The sequence below is a fragment of the Vidua macroura genome, chromosome 1, assembly GCF_024509145.1.
Source record: "Vidua macroura isolate BioBank_ID:100142 chromosome 1, ASM2450914v1, whole genome shotgun sequence".
NCBI lineage: Eukaryota > Metazoa > Chordata > Aves > Passeriformes > Viduidae > Vidua > Vidua macroura.
Window position 1 is genome coordinate 123,076,739 of NC_071571.1, and position 23,820 is coordinate 123,100,558.

Sequence of the window (23,820 nt, forward strand, 5' to 3'; positions counted from 1 at the left end):
GTGCAGACACCTTAGGTTGTAATGACATAAAAGAATATTCATTTAAAATCCATTATTTGGGTCTATTCAGTGTATCAATATTTTTGTTAATGTTTTTATCCTTTCTTACTTCCTTTTACTGCTGAAAAATATCTGTTGTCTCAGTCCAACCAATCCAAACCCCTCTGGGTCTTTAGGTTGTACTGGGAACTCCAGCACACAGGACCATAACTTCTAGCTCACAATTATCAATTAATTGGGATTCCAAGAATCAGATCTTCAGATCATGTTTTGTTAATGTTTTGCTACACTTTCAAATATATGCTTATAGCATTTGTATAAAATGAGAGTCACATCTTTACTATCAAGGTAAAACTTTTCTCTCCAATTAGGGTATAACTGAATGGCCTTTTGACAGCTGTAATTAGACCACTTCAAACCATTTATACATCACTTTGTTAATTTGAGTTTTGTATATTGGAGATAGTTTTGATTTTAAGTTGATCATCTTTGGTTTTCCTCTTTTCTTTTCCGTAGGTTGTTTGGGCTACAAGTAGCAGAATCGGTTGTGCAATTAATTTGTGTCATAACATGAACATCTGGGGGCAGATTTGGCCAAAAGCAGTTTATCTTGTATGCAATTATTCTCCTAAGTAAGTAGATTGACACCCAAAAATATCTTGAGGGGGCAAGATACTTTATAATAGTCCAGGAAATAATCTGCAAGGAAATCAGTCTGGATTTTCTGGTTTTTGTACCATTACAAAATAGAGCTTTGTTTCCAAACAGCCTTCAGCTGCACAAATACTCTTGTGAGTTTTCTGGTGCTTCAGCTTTCTGGCCTGTCTTTTAGTACATATACAGCATCAGAGACCTTTATTATACTGTGATATTTTTCTGAAAAATAAATGCATTTCCCCACTGTGACTTAAAGGAATGTGCAACAGGAAGCCCATGGTTAAGATCAAATTTTATAGGATATTCCATTTAGGAGAGAGTGGAGCCCGTTCTCATGAAGTGGAGGAATTTAATCTTATGGTGCTTTGCCAGTCTGAAAAAGATCTTACAGCTATTTATATCAGTTCTTAATTGTTTTTCTACATGGACTTTTCAACAAGATCCTGTGTATTTGGTGTAGAATCATAGAATCATTTGGATTGTAAAAGACCATTAAGACCATTGACTCCAGCCAGTAACCTAATGCTGGCAAGTCCACCAATAAACCATGCCCTTGAGTGCCACCTCTATACACCTTTTAAATACCTCCAGGGATGGTGACTCCACCATTTCCCTGGGCAGCCTGTTCCAGTGCTTGGCAACTCTTTCAGTGAAAAATGCTTCCTAACATCCAATCTAAACCTCCCCTAGTGCAACTTTAGGCCATATCCTCTCATCCTATTGCTTGTGACTTGGGAATATCAGAAAAATGTTATTGTCTATGTGCCTGATGGCTTTCATAATTTATTTCTTGATATATTAGGTGCTGTTTAATATTAACATGTTAATATGCTCATTGATTAAGGCATTTTTTGCTATTTTTTTCTGTAAAGGGGTAACTGGTGGGGTCATGCTCCTTATAAATCCGGCCGCCCCTGTTCTGCATGTCCCCCTAGTTTTGGAGGAGGTTGTAGAGAAAACCTTTGTTATAGAGGTATGTACTATTTCACCATTACAGCTATAAACAGGAATAGAAATGTGACTTTTCTTTTGATTTCTTTCCTCATTGTGCTTTAACATAGTGGAATAAAATATATTATCTGTGTGCCCAAGAACCAGTTAGGCCCTACTTTGCTATGCTGAATGGGAATTTATACTTGTGATACATGAAGCTGAGTTTCACCAGAGGGAATGGAGTGCACTGAATTCCTGCTGATAAGTGCTGATTCAGGGGTTTTAGTAGACAAAGATGGAGATTCATTGTGTGCTCTTTATATGCCTTTCCGTAATTACACTGGAAGTCTATGCAGTAATTTGTGTATAGGGAAACATTATCTCAGTGACATAGTCATGTGGTGTGTGTGAAAAACCAAGAACAAAGCTAGAAGACATTAGTATTAAAGAAAATGTCAGCTAGGATGATTATTAACTTACAATTTTTGGAATAGTATTTATAGCATTGAAACACAGCATATTATGAAGCTGCTACTTCTTTTTGTTCTACTCTCTGAACAACTCATTTAGCAATTTTTGTTAATAACTTCTGAGACTTCATATGGACCACATGAAAGCTGCATGTGTGTGCCCAAATAGCTTCCTTAATGGTTCTAAGTACAAAATGTAGATACAGTTATGAGTGTTTCAGAATTATTTTCACTACATATGAATAGAAGGACCTCATTTTCAGGTGTATCTACTGTGAAATAAGCTTTAATTGCATGCTGTCTATGAACTTAGTAAAACTTTGTCCATGTGTAACAGAGATTGTCCTTGTCCAGTTGGTTTTCTGATGGCATGAAGATATGAAAACAGGAGCGTTAAGAACAGTTTCATACTTCAATTGTGCTATACATGCTGTGAAAAAAAAGTATCACAAACATACTTGAGGTGTTTTATTAATCTTGAGTTCTCCATCTTATGAAGCAGTGGAGGGTTTTCCTTGCTTTCTTCCTTTTGTTCACCATTTTATGAGAACAAAGCAGTTTTACCAAAACATGGTAAGGGATTTACATTCCACACTGATTTTATTTTTTTTCTGAGAGATTATAATTGTTTTGCCCATTTTCTGAAACAGAGGATTCAGAAAGACTGTATTCCCCCCATGAACCAGAAGAGGAAACCAATGAGATTGAACGTCAGCGATCCAAAGCCCAGGATGCAACTGTGCAAAGCCGGCCAAGAACACATCAACCTTCAGCCTCCACAGGCACTGATGAAAATGAGAAAAATGAAGTGATAAGCACGCAGCAAATGTGTAAGGCATTTACCTGCTTTGCAAGTGGTCAACAAAATTGAATTATCTAGTATCAAATTCATTGCAGTGAATTTGCTTTTTGCTTGTTTTAGCTCAGATTGTTTCATGTGAAGTAAGGCTAAGAGATCAGTGCAAAGGAACAACTTGCAATAGGTACGGTAAATTTTACAGTTGTCATTTTGAGATTTTTCTGAAAGGCTATATTTGTACATGAGCTGGAAAATTTCCCCATTTTGTAATCCCAGGATTTAAAACCAAGTTGTATTTAATTCTCTTAGGTATGAATGTCCTGCTGGCTGTTTGGATAGCAAAGCCAAAGTTATTGGAAGTGTACATTACGAAATGGTAAATGCTTTTAAATTAGATTTTGTACCAGTAGAGTGTTTGATGAAATGTCTTTTCTGTTGGCATACTAGTTAAAATTATATTAAGAATGGATTTTGAGGATGTCAGCATTCACTAAAACTAAAACCTTACACCAAATGTTTAAGAAAGCATCAGAACGATCTAAATTTCATTTGCTGTTCTGTGTGTACTGTACAAATGTACTTCATACTTATAGATACACAGAAGTAGAATTTTTGTGTCCACATATTTACATGCAAATATGTGAAGGTGTGACTAAAGGAGGAGTACAGCAATTTGTGGGTATCCTTGTATAAATTGTTCCAGTAAGATGGACCTGCTTGTGTATAACCTTAATACTAGCTGAGACTATATCATTTACTCTGTAGAATAGGAAAACAGTATAGGAAATGACATCTACTGTGAACCAGTGTACCGTAAATGAGAATAGTTTATCTCTGAGTAAGGCAAAGTGATAGTTTATGTGCTTGAAATAACACCTACATGGACCAAGTCAAACATAAAAGTCTCTCTACCAAGTTTTTAATGACACATTGTAATTAAAACCTGTTTTTTTGTCTGACATAGATCTGCTTTTCCTGCTCTGTTTTTCAGCAATCCAGTATTTGTAAAGCTGCCATACATTATGGCATCTTAGACAATGAAGGTGGTTGGGTGGATGTGACTAGGCAAGGGAGGAAAAATTACTTTATCAAGTCTTACAGAAATGGTGTTCAGTCAATTGGGTAAGTTTTTTCTTAAAATTATAATGTATGAAAATGTTTTAATCTGTTTATTTTTATTTCATACAAAATATATCCGATTTTTAATAACATTTTGCTATGCTTTTTGTCCTGAATAATATGAAAATGCTATAAAGAGGCATGTGGATCTAACGATATTGTATCCATTCTGAAACTTTAGACAGTGTTTAATGGTGGACAGAGAGTTGGCACAATAATAATGTGAAAGAAGGTTAAATAATGTACAGATTGACTCGGGCAATAAGTTTGTGTTTGTAGCTAAATAATGCTGAGAGTATTCAGTTTATTAATTGGTAAGAGTATATCTTTATTGTCAAAAACTAGCGTATACTGGCAGATTATTTTATGTGCTTTGGACATGGACAGAGCAATCTATGATAGTTAACAAAGCAATAATATTACAAGTTCATGTTTGTAAATGACCCTCTGGTAGTGTGCATATGGAACAAGAAGAAAAGACATCTCTCCCTATATGCTTTGGTAATTTCATCACAGTTCCACAGTTTACATATGACATTTTCCACAAATATTTTGCACAATTTCTACATTGGCCAGTGATAGAATAATATTCCATACTGTGGAAACTTAGTTTGGAGTTGTACTGCACTGCTGAGGTGCCTTTCCTAAGACTGGTATGTGAAAACAGCTCCAAATACTTGTAGACATGCTAAAGAAAAACCCAGAAAAGTAACTCATAGAAATGGAGAATGCTTGGCTGTTTCATATATAATTATCCAATGATAGATGAAGAACATCAATATTAATATATTTGAATCTAAGATATTATTGGTATTTGCAAATTACACTTCATAATTTCGTAATGTATTCTTCAGAGTTTTACACTGATGTCCTTATTTCTGTCTGTAGTTAGTATATATGTAATAGTGGTATGTGTGCAGCTCAAAGGGGTAATATTGAACTGAGAGAAAATAGGATTTTTCTGAGTGATATATTTCTATGGCTCACATGCAAACCCAAGAGTCAAGGAGATTGGTAATCATCCACAGCTGTGCTCTCACTCTGTGCTGTGCAAACAAATGATACAGGCTATGACACCTGTCATCATTTCTCTTTTCAACAGATATGTCTAATCCAGCACAGAGAGCGGCATTGGCATGGTAGCCTTAATTCAGTGGCCTATAATTTGGGCTACCTGGGTAGCACGTAAAGCATTGATATCAATCAGTTTCTTTGGATCATATGATGACTGGACTCTGGTTTGATTTACCTGCCTAAAAATGAAGATACAGACAAACATTTCTCTTTTTTATTTGCTTTGATACAAAGAGAGAAGTAGATCTTGATTATATCAATGCTAACATATGAGGAGCCAGCTTGCTTACAAACGTAGAAGTAGAAAAGCTGTAAAAAAATCTTTAAACTGGAACCAATTGATTTCCCATCAGTTGAAATCTCTGAGTTTCTATGCTACATGAGACAAAATTGTATGATTGTCCAGCCTACAGAGTGTATTTAGCACCTATCCTCTGAGAATTGGAACTCAGGGAAAGTTATTTTGGCTATGGGATAAATAAAGATTATTTGCCAAAGTTTCAAACCTTCAAAAGGCCCAGCAATAAGGCAGGGGATGCCTTGCAGCTACCTGATTCTCACCAGTGTCTGTAGATGGAGCCTTGCATAAACTACTATTTAATCTATTCAAGAATAGATGAAATAAAGTGGATCTCACCTCTACTGTGTATTGCAAACCGGAATACGGAATACAGAAAAGTAAGTGTCAGGGCAGCATACAGCAAGTGTCCATATCTTCAGCTCCTTGGATTTCTTTTCAGGATTGCCAATACCAGTGTTTTTTCAGCTGTTGGATTTTCTTAGGATAGGTCACTGTTCTGAATATCTCAACAAGCTAGTCAACAATAGAATACATATTCCTACATCAGTGTTTGACAATGCTAGGGCAACAGAAGTATGAACTACATCAGTGAAAGCTAATTGGGATCCAATAAATGAGCAATGTGAAATTGATGGGTCATACAAGGAAATAAACTGATGCGTGCAAACAGTGAGGTCCACAGGAGCAATTTGCTCCAAAGGTGAATAGGGAATAATTTCCTTGGTTTGTTGGGTTTTTTTTGTTGGTTTTTTTTTTTTTTTTAATAAGTAACTTTATGGGTGCCAAAGGCATCCTCAGCTTCTTTGTTACAAATGAAAAAATATCACAATCAGAGGCATATGCCAGGAGTCAAAAGAAGAGGAAAATAGAAGATGAGTGGAACAAAATAGAAACGTTCATCAATTTGTAATGAATTTGTCGTCTAGGTACCTGACCTTTTATAACAACAAGAAGCAGGTACATCTGAGTGCCATATAATTAGTGGGGAAAAAAAGCCAGATCCAAAAGTAAAATTTAATGAAACATTTCAGGAAGGCTGTGAGGAGAAACTCTTCTCAGTGTTAGGGTTGTTTATAGGAATGAACCTTTAGCAAAAGGTGAATGAACTCTTCTGGTAGATGAAAGCTTCTGAGCAACCACATGCTACATTATGAGGGACCAATATATTGCTTAATTGGTTCCTATCACACATTCTCTTAGCAAATTAAGCTCCTGAAAGAGTTTAACACACATTTCTGTTTTTGAAACAGATTCACTGGGAGTACAAAGCAAATGTGTCATTGCAATAAATACATTTCCAACTGGGGGAGGAGGTGCAGTGAGTAAAAACTGATCGGGGACAGTCTCTTGGGTTTATTTCCATATTTTCTAATAAAAATTATTCTAGCTAAAAGAAGTCACTGAAATATGTAATTTACTGATAATTTCTAATATTTCTTCTTCAGAAAATACCAATCTGCTAACTCCTTTACTGTCTCTAAAGTAACAGGTTAGTATTTATTTCTTACAAGCTCAGTACTACTCTACTTTTTCTAAATAGTACACAATTACTTGTTTGTGTTTTATTTTCTTCAGTTCAGGCTATCACCTGTGAAACCACAGTGGAACAACTCTGCCCATTTCAAAAACCAGCCTCACACTGTCCGAGGTAAAATTCATAAAATGTTTTTAACTTTTAACTTAAAGTGCTGCTCTATTTTCTGCCATTTACTAATTATTTTAAGTTATCTTGAGATAACTTAAAATAAGAGAAAGGTGACAACAGTAGCTGTAAAAATGAAGTACAAATTTTCAAGTAATAATTTAGTCTTTGGTCTCAGTAGAAGACAAGGTAGGTAAAGATGATCTGCAGGATTTTTCATTAAGAAAATCTCTTTCTCTTTTACTCATTAAGATCCTGTTGCTAATCTTAGTGAAATCCTTACACTAAAGACTGTGAATAAAAGTGCATTTTTATTTTTCATTGTCCATTATTATATATATGCACCTTGGGCAAAATACACTTTATTTCAATTTATTTACCTGTAAAACAGATATAATAGAAGGATAAAATTCAGATAATTATCATGGAAGTTACCAGTTTGCTTGGGAGTTCTGAAGAAACTGGATTAAAAAAAAATTGAAATATGTCTAGTTAAGGTAAGGCCTGGTCTGCAGGTTGGCTTTAAATATCTGTGCCATTTCTTTGAAGGCCGTGTTTTAACTCTTCAAAAGGTGCCTGTACCACAATATTTTGACAAAGGAATTCTGTAACACTTCTTAAAACCGTAGATGAGTCAAAGGTAAATACACTGTAGCATGATTTACCACAAATTAAGCTGGAGATATCCACAAGATTACTTTCATAGCAATCCTACAGCCAACACAGGAAACAAGTACAAAGCCAAAACTGCTAGGAAAACATCCCTTCATGTAGCACTTGGGTCCATGGACTTACTTGGTGTTTGGCTATGACTCCTGGCTTTCTAGCTGGAAGATGTGGAGAAGTAAGCTGGGGACTGGAACACAGGAATGGATGGCTACAATCTCCTATCTGTTTCTTTTTCTCTTCATTATTAAAAACTAAAGCTAGCTTCATTAACAGAAAACCAGGTTTTGTCTTTAGGAAAATTAAAGAATAAGTACAAGGTTTAAAATTACATAATTCTGATGTGTCAATTTAAGGAACTTCACAACGGCAGTGATTCATTCAAGATTCTGTGCATGCTCTTAATTCTGAAAATTAGTCTTGGGAATTACAAGCAGTAATCAGTCATGGAATTGATTACACAGCCTCATTTTTCCCTCTTACTCCCAACTTATAAATCAGCAGGTCTTCAACAGGCTTCTTCAACTTCTTGCTTACTTCTGACAAAAATCTTTCCTGACTCTTAACAGCATGTTTTAGTAACCCATCTGGCAAGACTCTAGCATGTCCAAGTGATTTGACTTCCCAAATATTGATTGGAGCCTGGATAACATTTTAGAGAAGAACACTTGCCCAGGGCTGTCCCATGTAGGGTAGCTCCATTTTTCAAATGAAATAACTCAGAGTAGACCTAGAGTCAGCTGATGGTTCTTGCTTGTAGCATATCACAGCTGTCCAATAAAATGCTGACACCTTCTGTACTACACTTAGCTTCCCACATGGTTTTCTTGTGCATTTTGAAGGTATAGAAGACATGAATCACAGAAAAAATTTCCTCAAATATTAATAAAATGCTGTTAATAAAGACAATGTTTGTTTTAGTAGGTTTCTGACCTCCCAGCATCAGCTAGGAGTCTCACTACTTTCCAAGGTTTTTCATTCTAGCCACATATGCCAATGCTCAGCTTCATTATAAGTTGCTAAATTGGCTTGTGTCAACAGGTCATCAGTATCAAAGCAGGTCCTCCATCAGATCTGCCTCTTCTGAGACTGTACATTTTGTATAGGGCACTTAGATAAATTACAGAATAATGAACAGGCTGTCTTCTCACTGACTTTTTTACTTGCCTCACATATGTTGAACAAGAACACCATCTACTTATCCAAAAGAAGGAAGACCACACTTGTTAAAGTATGATTTTAAGCACTTCATATGAACTTCAACACATCAGCAATGCTTTCAGTTGTATGGTCAAAGCCTTGAAAACTGACAGTTTTCAAATAGCATTATGGACCCATATGTATAGACAATCAACTTGATTTGTATTTAATAATGCTGTCATTGAACATGGTATATTAATCCTCTGATACTCTTCCTAACTGTATGTGGTTTTGTTTTTGATCTTTCAGGGTGTATTGTCCTCACAACTGTATGCAGGCAAATCCACACTACGCTCGTGTAATTGGTACACGAATTTATTCTGATGTAAGTATAAGGATTTACATTGCGTTATAAAATGAGATATAAAATTCTATGAAAAAAAATTATAATGTAACTCTAAGATAGAATATTGATATACAGTATTCCTCCATATGATGATTTTTTACAAAAAAAACCCTTTCTTTTTAAAAGATTATTTTCAGAGGCTCCCATTTAAGTTAGCAGGAGTCAGATGTTGAAGATATCAAAAGTTATTTGAAAACTCATTGTAGGCTTCACTAGGCTCTGGACCCATACTTTAATTTTTTTTATTCAAAATTCCCACTGTTCAACATTTGTTCAACATTAGTAGTGTATACTCATTTAAACCCTTGCACTTTAGATCCTGATGCAACCATAACTTCTGTCAGACTATGCAAACAATATTGCTCTTAAAATAAATGTCTACAGTCTCATTATTTTGAATATTTCTTATCTATGTGGATAGCTAAATATTTGCAACAAAGTTGGATATATTTGTGCAAAGTATCTCACACTGTCATATTATTTTAACAGACTTTTTTTTGTCATTCTGTTTGCTAGTCAACTTTTTTTGCCCTGTCTTTTCTACAGCATGTTTAGTTCTGAGGTGGGTAGAAAGTCTGAAAAGAGATTTCTAATTTATGCCCCTCCTTTGTCATGTCTCTATGAAGAACCCAGGATGTAGTGGCAGAGAAAGCAGTTTGTATTTTTGGCAGTAAACTCTAAGGTTTGACTGTCTTATGGATGTCATAAAGAGTAGTATGACAACCACCTGGGTCAGATGATGATTTTCACTACTTTCCAGTTCTTTGAAATGTGTGAAAACAGTATGTATTTACTCCTCAGCATTATGAAACTAACTGATGTCCATTAGATTACCTGAGTTCTTGTCCAGGAAACACTCTTGTCCATAAGTAGTGTCATGGGTGTGAATTGTATTTCCAGTTTAGAAAGATAATTGATTTTTGAACTGGATCCTTAACGTGCATAAAAGGGTCAGGGAAAATAGATTTGATGAAAGTCCAGTTTGTGGAAGATGATTTTCTTTCAGTTCTCTGGTTGCAATTAAGGGCTACAGATAAAGTTTCCCAGTGAGTTAGAAGAGACTGTTGTAGGAGAAAGAAGACATGCTTGTGTTTTATCTTGACAGGGGAAATCTCATAATATGTATGTTTTTTTGGCTGGAGAAGTTCCAGGTGACTTTAAGTAATGTTATAGAGGTATACTTTAAAATTATTTTAGATGTACTATCTCATTATTCGTCATGTGTGCAGCCATACTGCTTTTAGGAAAAAAAATTGACATAAATACAGATAAAAAAGCCATACTGCTTTTAGGAAAAAGAATTGACATAAATACAGATAAAAAAGCGGAGATGGGCATCTTCTTATCAACTTCAGATGCTGTCAGGGTAGACATTTACACTGAAGGTACTATCCTAGATTATGTATTCAGTAGTTTTTAGCACAGAGGGTATAGTGGTAAAGGAGATATGAAGGTACCTGCAGAGCAGAATTCATTTGAATTTTTCAGCCCCCTTACTTCTTCCAGGGCCTAGAGACCAATAAATATCTTTTATCTAAAGAGTTTGATGGAGTTGTATAATTTTATACCATTTGAGGACTTTGGTGAAACTAATTTTTGTTTCAGTAACCACGTATGGAAATATTCCCTGAAACTTTTGCAAAAGTATTCATAATTCTCTGTTATGGTCAAATATAGAGAATATGATGTAGAAAGCTATTAAATAGCTCCCTATCCCTATGATGGTAGGTTAAAGACACTTGTGGTTTAAATGTCTTTGTAGAGTAGTGCTATGATGTGGTAGATACTGGTATTTGTTGAGTATCTGAAGAAAGAAAATAATTAACTTGGTATTCAGATCCTATGACCTGTTACAAATGCTAATAAAATTAGGAGTGTTCACAACACAGTAATAAAGCATGGCCACATAATGCTGTATGAGGTGTTCATACTAACTTAAAAACACTGCCTTATACATCCTTTGGAATGTCTTAATCAAAATGAAAGAAACAACCACAAATCTTTGAAGTTTTCCAGAAAGTGACACAAGGATGCTAACGTAAATGATAAATAATATGCTGAAATTTGTGATAGACATAGTGAAATCCTGTTTTGCTTAAATCAAAAGGAGGCTTGCCTTAGTGGCTCAAGGATGTGTGATCTGGATGACATAATACTGAGCATAGGAAATACTGTGGCATCACTACTGGAATCTGATTCCAATTTGATGCATGTCTAATAATCTCATTCCAAGACAATGAGAAGTTATTGAGAGATAAGGACAGATAATACTTTGTAAAAAAAGATATTGTGTATATGTTTATAAAACTATATGCATCTATTCGTAGCTATTCCTACAGACTAGTTCATAATTGTGAATTTATACTCATGTAATTGTTCATTTATTCAAAAACTATGTGCATTTATTCTCCAGTCTCATCTGGAATGTAGCATCAGAATATAAGTTTATTTTTCATCTGAAAATAGCCTCTGAGCTGGCTTCATGAACCCCAGTCTTCTGACCTCTCTTTTTTCACATATTCCATTCAAGTGTCTTGCCTTCACCTTTGAAATGTTGCGCATTGGCCAAGCCAAACTTGATTGTTCCAGTTGTGGTGCTAGCCCTAACAATGGCCCCATCCTTTGTTGGAGATAGTTTCCAACAAGCAGTCAGCCTGTTCTGCCAAAATCTCCATCCCTTGACTTTTCCTTTCCTTTTTACTTGACTAGAAACTTCCAAATAATGTTGGAACAGCCAGTATCTTAGCCACCCTCAAATGTAATTATGAAAGTATACCCCTATGTCATGATGTAAAGGGTGAGGGTACATTTTGGTTACTATTATATATACTATTATACTATTATAGAGGTGAGAAAGGTGATCTTTCTTTTCCCCAGTTGTACCTCCAGCCTTTTTTTATATCTCCAGTGGGAACGGAAAACAAAGTTACTGCTCTGTTATTGTACTAGGAATTAATAAAATGAATAGTTTTCTTCTAGTTCTTCAGTGTAGTTAATTGCTTGTAAATATAATCTTTTATTTCTTCTGACTGTAATCCTGTATTGCAGAGGCCATTATTCCCCCTGGGTATTTGAAATTGCACATGATCAGTCTACTCTTTTGTTACTCCACAGTATTGATAAATAAGGCGTGCTATAATCTTAACAATAAGGCATCTATTGGTGTTCAGGGTATAAAAAACATTTTGCAACCTTGGGAGGAGGAAAAGTAGAGCGGGGCATAAATGGCATCCTTTTTGGCATGTTCAAAAACTGTAGAAAGAAAAGCTCTAAATCATCTTTGCAAAAGATTATTTGCATAAATTATTTCAGATCTTTACTGCTTTAAATATTGTAACATTAAAAAACAAACTATATATGAGTGAACCTGGCAAGTCCTGTGCTTAGAATGAAAGTAGGAAAATCATTGCTATTTTAAATTCCTGATTTTATATAGCATTGAGGTTGAAAATGGCTGTGATAACATATATAAAATATTCCAATTATAATTGGAAGAAATGCAGTTTTTTGTTTAAATCGTGGCCTGTTTGACCAGCTATTTATATTTCTATTGGCTAAATTTTTAAAGGTTTTTTGTGGAGAAACCTATTGCATTGAAAACTTTTCCCACCAAAAAACCTTGTCTCTAAGTGGAGGGACACTGAAGTTGGAACTGCACTTTACTGTGCTCTGTTTTAAAGATTGGGACCTACCTTCTGGAATATCTAAGAAGTTTCATTCTTCTGACAATTATTAAAATGCTGAAAGACTAATAGAGTAGTGCAAGTTTAAATCAATTATTTAAATTAAAGTTATCAAGAATGTCGCTGAGAAATCCTTCTGTGGATATTGTCTATTCCTCATGGGTTCACAAGGGGAATTCGTGACCAGAAAATAGAGGTTTCAAGCAGCTGTAAGTGCTGTTAATTTAACAGAGAACTTTTATTTTAGACCTCTATCTTCTATCTGATGCTCCCATTATACCCTTCATCTAATTAGTATTTAGTATTTTAGAATTTACCCATGCGTGGATAGAAAACTGTAGTGCTCCCTTTAATTATGGATCCTTTCGCTAATGTTTGAGGTTTTGGCTGATAGATCCTTTCATTTTGAAAGGCTGAAGAATTCAAACATGTTCCTGATCTTTGAACTGAAACAGCCTGAAATAAATTATTTTTGCAATCTCTTTCTGAATACCTGATGTAAATATTGTAAGACTAATAAAATTAGTCATGCAATAAATATAATTATTTTATGTTTCTTAGACTTGGTTTAAATACCTTTATTTGACTTCTTCTTAAAAATGGTGAAATAAAAGGATGAATGCAAATCTAATCTGTTTCTTCACTCCTCAGATCTCCAGTATCTGCCGGGCAGCAGTGCACGCTGGTGTGGTCCGCAACCAGGGCGGTTACGTTGATGTGATGCCAGTGGACAAAAGAAAGGTCTATGTGGCTTCCTTTCAAAATGGGATATATTCAGAAAGGTACAGATCCCATTTACAAAGGTTACACTTTATTCTTGGCCTTGATAAGGTTCACAGTCTTGCATTGTGTCTGCTTGTAGCTGGGGCAATGCTAGAAGCCAAACAAACAGGCCACAAGGGGTGATTTACAGGGCTTGTGTAACAGCAGCAGTGACTTTGGAGAAGCTGTGCTAGTGGAGCTGCCTGCCTCCTCTAAGCTCATAGAACATTACCCTGAAAAGCTGCTTATGAAATAAAGTAAACCTCTTGTTTGCTTTGCTGGTTCTCTTAATATTTATATTTCTCTTAATATTTATTTATTTGTTGGTTCTCTCTCAATATTTAATAAGAAAATTGCGGTTACTTCTTTAAGGATTTTTTAAAAATTAACATTAATGATGCAGGTTCATTGGTTCCTGATGAACTGCTCATTAGTGATTTACATGGTATCGAACCATTGATCCTGAATCATACTTAATACTCACAAGCATTAAAATTCACAATAATTTTAACATATTTTTGATGTTCTTTTTTTAATAATTTGTTGTTAACAGTGTTTTTTGAAAGACAGGTAGATGCTGTGAAAGTTCACTACTTGTATTGAGTGTGTTTGTACATTCTGTGATGATAACACATGGCTATATGTTACAGATTTAATTTAATCACTGAAAGGGTTCTCCAGGTTCTAAAGGAAGAAAGAGAAATTACTTTAAAAACATTGTACCACTCTTTTTGTCCTGTAAAGCTAAGAATGTTTCTTAGACTAAAAATGATGGTTACCTAACCAGACGATAGCCTTTCTGAGAAATTTGAGTGGAAAAAACCTGAAAAGGTTTCTGTGGAAAACTCAGAAGTAGGAACATATTGTGTATTTTTGTCTTGTTTTTAATTGCGGGTAGGAGAATGTCTTCTCTCTTTCTCTCAGAACTTTCAACAATTCTGAAAGCTTGTAAAATACAGATTGTTTTTGCTCCATGGATGACTTATTTTACATATTTTTTGACTTTTCTCTGTGATCATCTAATTCCCTTAGAGTGCTTCCTTACTGGCCCTTTTGCTCTCCATATAAATTTTCTCAAGTAGAGAGGCAGACAGGAAGAATGTTGCAAATTCGATGATTATTTATACTTTAATATATGTATTATATTCAATCTATAAATATAAATTTTAAAATATGTATAAACACAGATATGTTTACATATTAATCATCTTGGTAAAGTTTGGGAGGTCAGCAGTTTGGAAAAGAGTCACATGCAAGTTTTCTGTGAAGCAGATGATGATGAATTCTCATGCTGTTGCAGCCAACCTGTTCCATTGTGCTTTTCCTTGCTTCCACCTCCATTTCCCTTTCCTTCCCAGATAATCTTCAGACAGGGTTGGCTGAAGAAAAAGCAATGGACCATTAAATAAGACGTGCTGGTTCAACTTCTAAGGCAAAAATACTCATTCTATCAACATTTCATTGGAATTGGGTATTTTTGCTTATTTTCTTTTGAAGCCAGATACTTTTGCATTCAGAAGGCATTCCCTTTGGTTTTGTTAGCTATTAGGTCTCTGTAGAAATCTATTCTTCATCTTAAGAGCAACTAACAAACAAGTGATCTCCTGGGTCTGCAAGTTCTCTCCAAATACAGTTGCTAGAAGAGTAAGCATAAGATGTATGTTTTCTCTATTTCCAAAACACTTTTAGCATTTTGCTTCAATTCTTTAAACCAGAATCCCTTATCACAAAGGATTACTTGAATTTTTTAATGTTGTATTTTGTTCCAATTAAGCTGTTTGGAAAAAAAAAAAAATCTGAAATTTATGTAGTTTTTATTTGTAGCAGTTTTAAAGAAATCCTAGATAGAAAAATTTAGGAGTTGTCACAAGAAGTGCTGCAGGATACTAGAATGAACAATTGAAAATTTTTAAAAGTTGTTATTGGAGTGTTATGGTCTTAAAAATAACATTAAAAATGTCTTTATATTTCAGTTTACAGAATCCTCCAGGAAGCAAGGCTTTCAGAGTATTTGCTGTTGTTTGAATATAACAAGTAAAACATAAAACAGGCAAGTGAAACCAGAGCACTTGGAAAAGATTAATACAGGCCATTTCTTGTGATTCCTAAAATTTGTATAAAACTGTAACATTATTGTACAGAAGATGTATACTGCTTTCCACCAAAAAGTTTAAATTACATATAAATCTTAATGAAAAAGATCTGTAAAAATACACATGGGAGAAAAATTCATTTGAAAATCTATAATGATATATAACATTACTTTGAATCCTGTGTTAAATATTGCTATATTTTCTTAGCAGTTACTCCTATACAGTTAATTCAAAGCTCATAAATGTTCTTTGTTTTCTTCATCTGAATATATTATTATATGGTGCTTTATATATGCCACTAACAGTAACCTTAAAACTATACCAGAGGGAGGCCTGAGTTTTTATTTTCAGTGTACATAAGTCATCCCAATATTTTGATAAAATAAATCATGCCTTAAAGTAAAATAAATGCAAATATAACTTTTTGATGATTTAAAGTAGCATTAGCCATGAAAGCATCAATGAAGAGCTAGATTGTTCTCAATTTTACACTAATCATAACAAGTACAAATACCTATTTTGAAATAAGCTGGGAAATATAAAATATAGGAAGAAGTCCTGGGTCATTCTAGCATGTTTTCCTCTGAAAAATATTCTTAAGAGACTGGGCCATTCATGTCAATTATTTTTAAAATAGATTAATAACATATATCTATTGGATGCTGCTAAGCTCTTTAGTTCAAATAGGCATAATTCATTATGGTCCAATCCTTCACAGATATCCCATTGTCTTGGGATGGGTGTGTGAAACAGACATATATAACCTTGAAGGATCTCATAAAATCTTTGTATTGAGAAGTGCAGTAATCTGAAATTAATGAATAAGCCTGAAGTTCTGCACAAACACATGCTTTATTTTACCATGTGATTCTTTCAATTTACCTAAATTTGAGTTCAGAAAAAAATGTAGAATTGTACACATCAAAAAAAATTTGCAAGCTTATAGCCTTGAGCTGTACATGTTATCAATATGCCAAACATTAATATGGGAGTTAATGTTCAAAAAAACCAAAGAAAATTGTAACAGAGGCTAACCTTGCTCCTTGTGACCTGGCAAATACTCCTGCAGGCCAGGAAGTATAGTGGTATGAAGCCCAGTGACAATTATGTCATTTGTTGCTTCACAGTTTTAAAGAATTCATTTATGGTGAACAGCTTGGTACATTAATTTTACCATATTATGGTATATGAAGAACATGTAGTGGTGAAACTATTTTTCTTTCTATGAAAAGTGTATTGGTGCTTTAAGACTAAAAAGCTGTTAAACTTTATTTTTGGTATATTTTGTTCCTGTTGTTGAATTTATTTCACTCCAACTTGTAAACTTATTCATAGTCTTCATATTTCAGAATACTATATTCTGCATTCTCTTTTGCTACATGTACTACCTCATGTAGTTAGGCAAGCTTTGTTAGTTTTTTAAACTGTTTTGAATAAAATTAAATTACATTGTAAGAATACCTTTCACAGTTTTTTTTTTTTTTGTCCTGATTCAAGAGAAAGAAAGTAACAGCCACCCTAAATATATGTCTTTGTTTTTCTGCCATAAACATTGCAAGCAATCGTAATCTGAGGTTCTAAAACTGTAAAGGCAGTTTAGACCCAAAACTCCACTAATTGTGTCAGAAGTCTTATGGGTAAATCCCATTTTTTCAAGTTTTGACCAGGTTCAAATCGATGAGGGAGACTAAGAGTCTTTTATATATAACCCCATTTTTTTCTGCAAGTGGTGGTCATTGAAAGAAGCTTTTATATAGATTTTGCAATACTGGCATTAACCATTTTTCAGGATTGAAACCAAAGTGCAAGTTCCTGCGCAATGGCGCAGGGGTAGACCCTTGGGACCATAACAATAAAATTAGTGCTTGGTGGGAGGAGAGAGATAGCTCCAACATTCCATGTGTGAATAATTGCTGTGAGCAGCTCTACTATTCAAGAGAGTGACAAGAAAAGTTACTCACCACTCTTTCTCTTCATTGCCCAATTTTTTTTCTCTTCTGTTGCTTTCCCATATGCAATGACTATCCTGTTCTTATGTAAATATTCCAGCTAACACCAGCTTTTTGAGAAACTTTCTTCTGTATTTACTGTAAGTGATAAGTCAATGAGTAGGCATTTCCAGAAAGTTGTAGAGTGGAAGCCACACTTTGGAATTTCTTTCTGCAGCAGAAGGAATTGTAGGCCAGATGCTCACAACGAATTCACACAAAACCCAAAAGAATAACTAACAGTATTAGAAAACTTGGCTGATGAAAAAAAAAAAAAAAACAGAGAAAAGTCAATTTTTGGCTTTACTGAACTTGAGACATATAGTACTAGCTGCACATAAACTAAGGAAACTTAAAAAGAAACATTTCCTAAAATGTGGATGATGAGAAATTTTTTATTAAAGGGCTCACAGACTTTGTTTTGTCTTGATTTCTGCATAGAAAACAGTCTGATCTAAAATTTTTGCATAAAGCGATTTTTGAAACCAAACTGAAACACAGGTTGGGAGAATATTTGTCTAAGTTTACAACTTTTTAACTAAAGAAAGATTCAAGTTTTATATAAATGTCAAGAGTATCAGCTGTCTATGGATTCTCAGTGGATTTGAAAGAGGAAAGTAACATCAGCTTTTTTTGCATGTATTGATAGATATGTTCAGGACAATGCATGACCCTTTACTTCATATGGCAGAGATGTAACCAAGTTACTCACATTAACAGTGTCTTCTGTGTGGCAATTGCTTTTGAAGTATGTTTTGAATTTGGTTTAAAAGCCAGATAACCCAGATTCCTGTGAATACACAAATGAGGGTTTATTTCCTGCAATTTCTGCAGTCATACAAAGGGCAAGATTTAGAAACATAAATATTTGGAAGTTACAAAGATTGTTCATACAGTGCAATATTCTGTTCAGAAATGCATATAAATACTGTATGAAATACTGTACAGTCACACTTCTATGGCTTAAGGGTTTTTATAACATCTGTGGAACTCTAGGGAATTATACAAGGAGTGAAAAGCCTGAAGATTTTTGTTTCATTCAGTGTATAATATGCATCTTAGAGAGCTTTAGATATACAAATGACAGCATACTTTAACACTCAGAAAATTGCATATGAATTTATAAAAACATATATTGTGAATATAGGAAAAGAAGCCATGCTGTCAATCTTAGCTTTAGCCTGTCTTTGCTGTCAGAAATAAATGATGGAGATAGTATTTTATATATGGCCATTATTTATATTATTGACATTATTCTTAGTAAAGCAGAAGTCCTTGACATGACAAGTGAAAATACAATAAAATGTGATTCCTGCTCCATGTTAGCATAGGATGATAATGTGACACCTGAAATTTGCCATCGGCTGTTCAATGATCTGTGCTGTCTTGTTCATCTTAGCCTGTTTGCTGGAAGACAGATTCCTACATCATTAAACCATCATAGTATTTTGTAAAAAGTACTAATAATGAGTGTTAAATATTCAGAAGCTAGCAAAGCCCCCCAGTCAGACCAGCTTGGTATGGTAAGGCACAGGAAAATATAAGAGACAGAAGGAGGAAAGTCAAGGACAAGCAACAAAAATGGCCACAAAGCTCCTATGTGTTACTATCTGCATTGATTACTGCAGTAATCACCCCAGTTATTCAATTCAATATCTGCCTCCAGTGCTCTATCCAATATTGGTTTCGTCTTTACTAACAATGGGGTTAGTCTCTGAGGGCTGGCAGTAAAGCTGTTGGTTAAAAACTGAGATACGCTGGCCAAACAACACTATGTCCTAGTAGGCACAGAAAGTACATCAGTTGCCAATATCAGTAACTCTTGGGCTTTTAAATCTCCAAATTTAATTTAAAACATAAGCATTTATAACAATATTAGCAATAGTATTGAAATTTAATATGAAGTCTGGTTATGCAGTTTAAAAAACTGTATTTTATGTGTTTGCAGTTATTTCTGAATAAGTGATTTTCTATGACAATATCTGTATTAAAAGAATGATCTTAAAATAAATACAAGAATTTGCCTTTATATTTGCTCACATATCTGCAAGCTGAGAAACTCACAAGACTTTGCAGTAATACTAATTGTTTTTAGGATCCTCAAGAAATTAGAAGTGCTAGGAGGTAGTAGGGCTCCCAAACAGCCTACACAGCTTGAAAAACAACTACTTCAGTGGCTTAATTATTCACTTAGGCTTGTTTATATGCAATGTAAATAGCAAGCTGGCTCTGACTTCTTATAAATTGCTGCTACTGTACATCTCAAAGATAAATTGGAAACAGTTGCTAAATAAATCTCCCTGTAGTCAGTTCAATCTTCATTCTGTATTTATCTGTTGAAATCCGTCTGTTTCTTGTTGGTGGTTGTTTGCCTACTGAAGATCATGTCCTCTGAATAAGTATTTCTTTCATTGTGCCAGAACAACTCCAAGACCTTTGAGGCTGCAGGCTGCACAGAACACAGAAACAGAGCAATCATTTTATGCAGAAGGACTTAGTCTCAGATTTTGGATTTAGCTCAGTTCAGTACACAAAGAAGTGCATTGTATGAATTGATTTAGTGCTTACTGTACAGGAGGTGATAGTCCTATTCCAGCACAGCTATAAAACTGAGGCAAGGAATAATTTTGTGAAATACTCTGAGCCTTTCCCTCTTATCCAATAAGAGCTGTGGGGTAAAGTAGATCAGTTTGCCTTTTAAAATAACAGGAATAGCTAGACAGATGGTTAGGTGGCTTATTAATAAAGACATGCCCTTCTGCCAGTGATTGAGGGTTTATGCATGTTATACCAAACATGTTCAGTGACGTGCAGATGGTGCAGATGCTGTGATTTTTTTGCTTGGCACTAATATTAAAAGTGTTTAAATTTGGACACTTCTCTACTAGTTTTTAAAGCATTTTAAAGCAGTTTTCTAAAGTTACAAGGCAACTAGTTTCTAATTTGTTATTGTTTTGTAATATGTAAAGATTTGTCCTAGAAATAAGGAAGTCACACCTTGACTGAGATGCGCTGTTGCATCTACTACATAATAAAAGTATTGTTCTTTCTTTTCTGATAATGCTTCAATTCAATTTGCAGTTTTCATTACAAGTCCTGGAGAAGTACAGTGCAATCAAAACATCTAAATATACTTGAGGGAAATAATCATCTCTACCAAAGTCTATCAGAAGACTTTAAGCTCTTATTTCTCTCACAATCAATACAGCATCCAAACAGTAACTCAGAACCAGTCCTATATAAACATCAGTCTATGGCCCCTGAGAAGGCTGAGATTCCAACCCAGCTTCTAAATTAGCATAAGTCAAAGGCACGGAAAAAGCTTTAACAAGAAATGTGAGACAAATTTGCAATAGAAGCTAGAATAGCTGAGATATCAGAGAATATGAGAAATGCCTCTTAAGGAAAGCAGGGCTCTTTGATGTATTAGGAGATGAACCTATGTGCTTGTATCACACGATCCATGAATAGAACTGGTATATGCTGCTATAAAACAGAGCAAATATTAATACAGATTGATCTCAATACTTTAAAACTGTCTGTTTACTATCCCAAACTAAATAACCTTTAAGTAACATCTCAAAGCTCATTAGGTTTTTTTGGTTTGTAAAATTGGGCAAATATTGAGATCAGGGGGGCAGAGAATGAGAATTTTTCTGGAGTTTGACTGGTAGGGGGATAAGAACTTGGTGAGGTATACTGATGCACAAAAATCTGATGCAAATTTTCAGGTTCACTCACAAGTACTCAAACTCTCAGAAAACAGATTTCCTGTGAGCTTTATTCTTTCTGCCAACAAAACACTTAAACGGGTATCCATTTGAGTTACATTTCCTTGTTTTGTAGGACTGGCAAAAGAAATTGATTTGAAATGAGTTTTACAAATTTGGGTCTGAAGTTGTTTAGTGATAGCTGCAAGATGAAATAAGAAACATCCCTCATTGTATTTCAGAAATACTTCTTTATGCCTTTAAACTGCTTATAATAGAGAGCTACAGCTCTGAGAGTTCTCTGATGAAATAAAGACTACTGTGTATCTTCCACCTTTAAGAACTGTTCTAAGAGTCAGGAGGTGATGGATGAGGAAGATGGGGTGGGGGAGTTGTTTGTTTTATAATTTTGCCATAATAGGTTTCCCAAATTACTTAGATTAGTTAGCAAGTACATCTTCCTGTCTTCTAAACTGAACAATCTCTTAATTTCTGGAGTTAGATATTTAATCATTTAAGTTTGTAGATGCAGAGGTGCCAACCTGTAATTTTATTTTCAATCATTTACAAGAACTTAAAACTGAATTTATATTCCTGTAGTTTGTTCAACTCAAGAATCTTCTCTTTGCTTGTTCTTTCCAATCTTTTGTTCACAGTGTATCTCTACCAGTTTGGTCAGTAATACTCTCCTGATATATGTATTTCTAGGCAGCAATGTGTTAGGAGTGAAAATCCAGAGAATATGCATTGGTAAAAAGTTATAAAAGTTGTAATAGTGCAAGGTTGTAATTGTCCTCACAATGCAAGGAAAGTAATCTGCTTGTGTGGAATGCAATTTGTTTTTCCCAAAACCCAGTGTAAAGGAAATAGCATCTTTCAACCTACTGACTAACTGATATGTGTTAGTGAAGGACTTGTTATTCAGTAAAACTTCCGGGGTTGACCCCAGAGTTACAAAAAGTATCTGCACAGTTGAAGTTGCTACCCAACTCTCATAACTCATGCCTAGTGACAGAAGTGACTGTGAAATAGAGGCAGTGTCTCTCCTCCCACCTAACCCAGCTGCTTTGTGTCTCAGCAAGAGCATAAATGCCTCTTTTCCTTCTGAGTCAAAGGTGTGAGTTTCAAAAGAAGAGAAAATCTTGAGAGGATGTCTGTGGTGCTATCGCTCTGCACAGCAGGGCTAGAGGGATGGCAGACTCCTTGCAGGGCTCTGTCACTGGAAATGCTCATGTGAAATCACAGAGAGAGGAAGAGAGAGAGTGAGGGAGGGAGGGAAGGAGTCCTGCCATAGCAGGAGCCCGTACAAGGAAGCATGATAACAAAGACATCTTCAGCATTGTAATAATAATAATGACAACAGACAGGTTTTGAGCACTAGGAAATTTAGCAAAAAGTATTATGAAGCAATCAGCCTCTTTATTGCTTGATATAATGGTGCAAATTTGATAAATGAGAGGTTGGATTTTTTCTTAGTTAATCTGGTGTAAGTCATTTGACAGAATAATCACACCAGTATCTGTGATGATTCCCAAAAAAATTGAATAAGAGTAGCTTTTCTTTCCCTAATAATAATAATAATAATAATAATAATAATAATAATAATTCGGCTGTTAGGCAATTTTTTATTATGATGTCATGATTTTTTATGTTGGTGTTTCAAATGTTTTTAGTGGAAGAAGGGTCAACATTGCCTGTTCTGAATGATGTATTATGTTAATACTAAGAGCTTTAATATTAAGAGACCTTTATAAAGGTAGCTAATTCACTTCACTGGGACTTTCACTGATCATGATCATGGAATCACAGAATGGCTGTGGTGGGAAGGTACCTCTTGAGATCATCCAGGTCAGCTCCCCTTGCTCTAGCAGGGCCATGTGGAGCTGGTTGCCCAGAACCATGTCCAGACAGTTTTGGAATGTCCCTAAGACACCACAGCCTCCCTGGGAACCCTGTGCCAGTTCTCAGTCATCCTCACAATAAAAATTAATTTACTGATGTTCAGAGGAGACCTCTTGTGTTTCAGTGTGTGCCCATTTACTCTGATCCTGTCATGGGCACCACTGAAAATAGCCTGTCTCTGTCCTCTTTTCATCCTCCCTTCAGGTATTTATGGACATTATGGATATACAAATGACAGCATACTTTACCACTCAGAAAAATGCATATGAATTTATATCCTTCTGAGCCTTCTCTTCTCCAGGCGGAACAGTCCCAAGTCTCTCAGCCCTCCCCCATTGGAGACAAGCTCCAGTGCCTCTTGTGGCCTCTTGTTGGACTCTCTTTAGTATGTCTGTGTCTCTCCTATGATGAGTAGCCCAGAACTGGACCCATCATTCCAGGTGGGGCTTCTCCAGTAGAGGGTCAGGATCACCTC

At 35.0% G+C, this 23,820-nt stretch overlaps 1 protein-coding gene across 3 annotated transcripts in view; it reads left to right on the forward strand.

Annotated features, from left to right (window-relative positions):
• The window catches only part of CRISPLD1 (cysteine rich secretory protein LCCL domain containing 1), a 38,005-nt gene extending 20,800 nt beyond the window's left edge, over positions 1-17,205 (forward strand). For 2 of the 3 annotated variants that reach the window (XM_053977911.1, XM_053977919.1), the window contains 11 exons: positions 517-632; positions 1,530-1,630; positions 2,711-2,890; positions 2,983-3,043; positions 3,169-3,235; positions 3,851-3,981; positions 6,799-6,842; positions 6,929-7,001; positions 9,111-9,186; positions 13,542-13,672; positions 15,626-17,205. In XM_053977911.1, coding sequence (XP_053833886.1) covers positions 517-632; positions 1,530-1,630; positions 2,711-2,890; positions 2,983-3,043; positions 3,169-3,235; positions 3,851-3,981; positions 6,799-6,842; positions 6,929-7,001; positions 9,111-9,186; positions 13,542-13,672; positions 15,626-15,677 — 1,032 coding nt within the window. In that variant the 3' untranslated portion in view covers positions 15,678-17,205. Of the gene's footprint in view, positions 1-516; positions 633-1,529; positions 1,631-2,710; positions 2,891-2,982; positions 3,044-3,168; positions 3,236-3,850; positions 3,982-6,798; positions 6,843-6,928; positions 7,002-9,110; positions 9,187-13,541; positions 13,797-15,625 lie in introns of those variants that run through there. The other variant, XM_053977904.1, reaches the window with a different exon arrangement.
• The last annotated feature ends 6,615 nt before the right edge of the window (positions 17,206-23,820 follow it).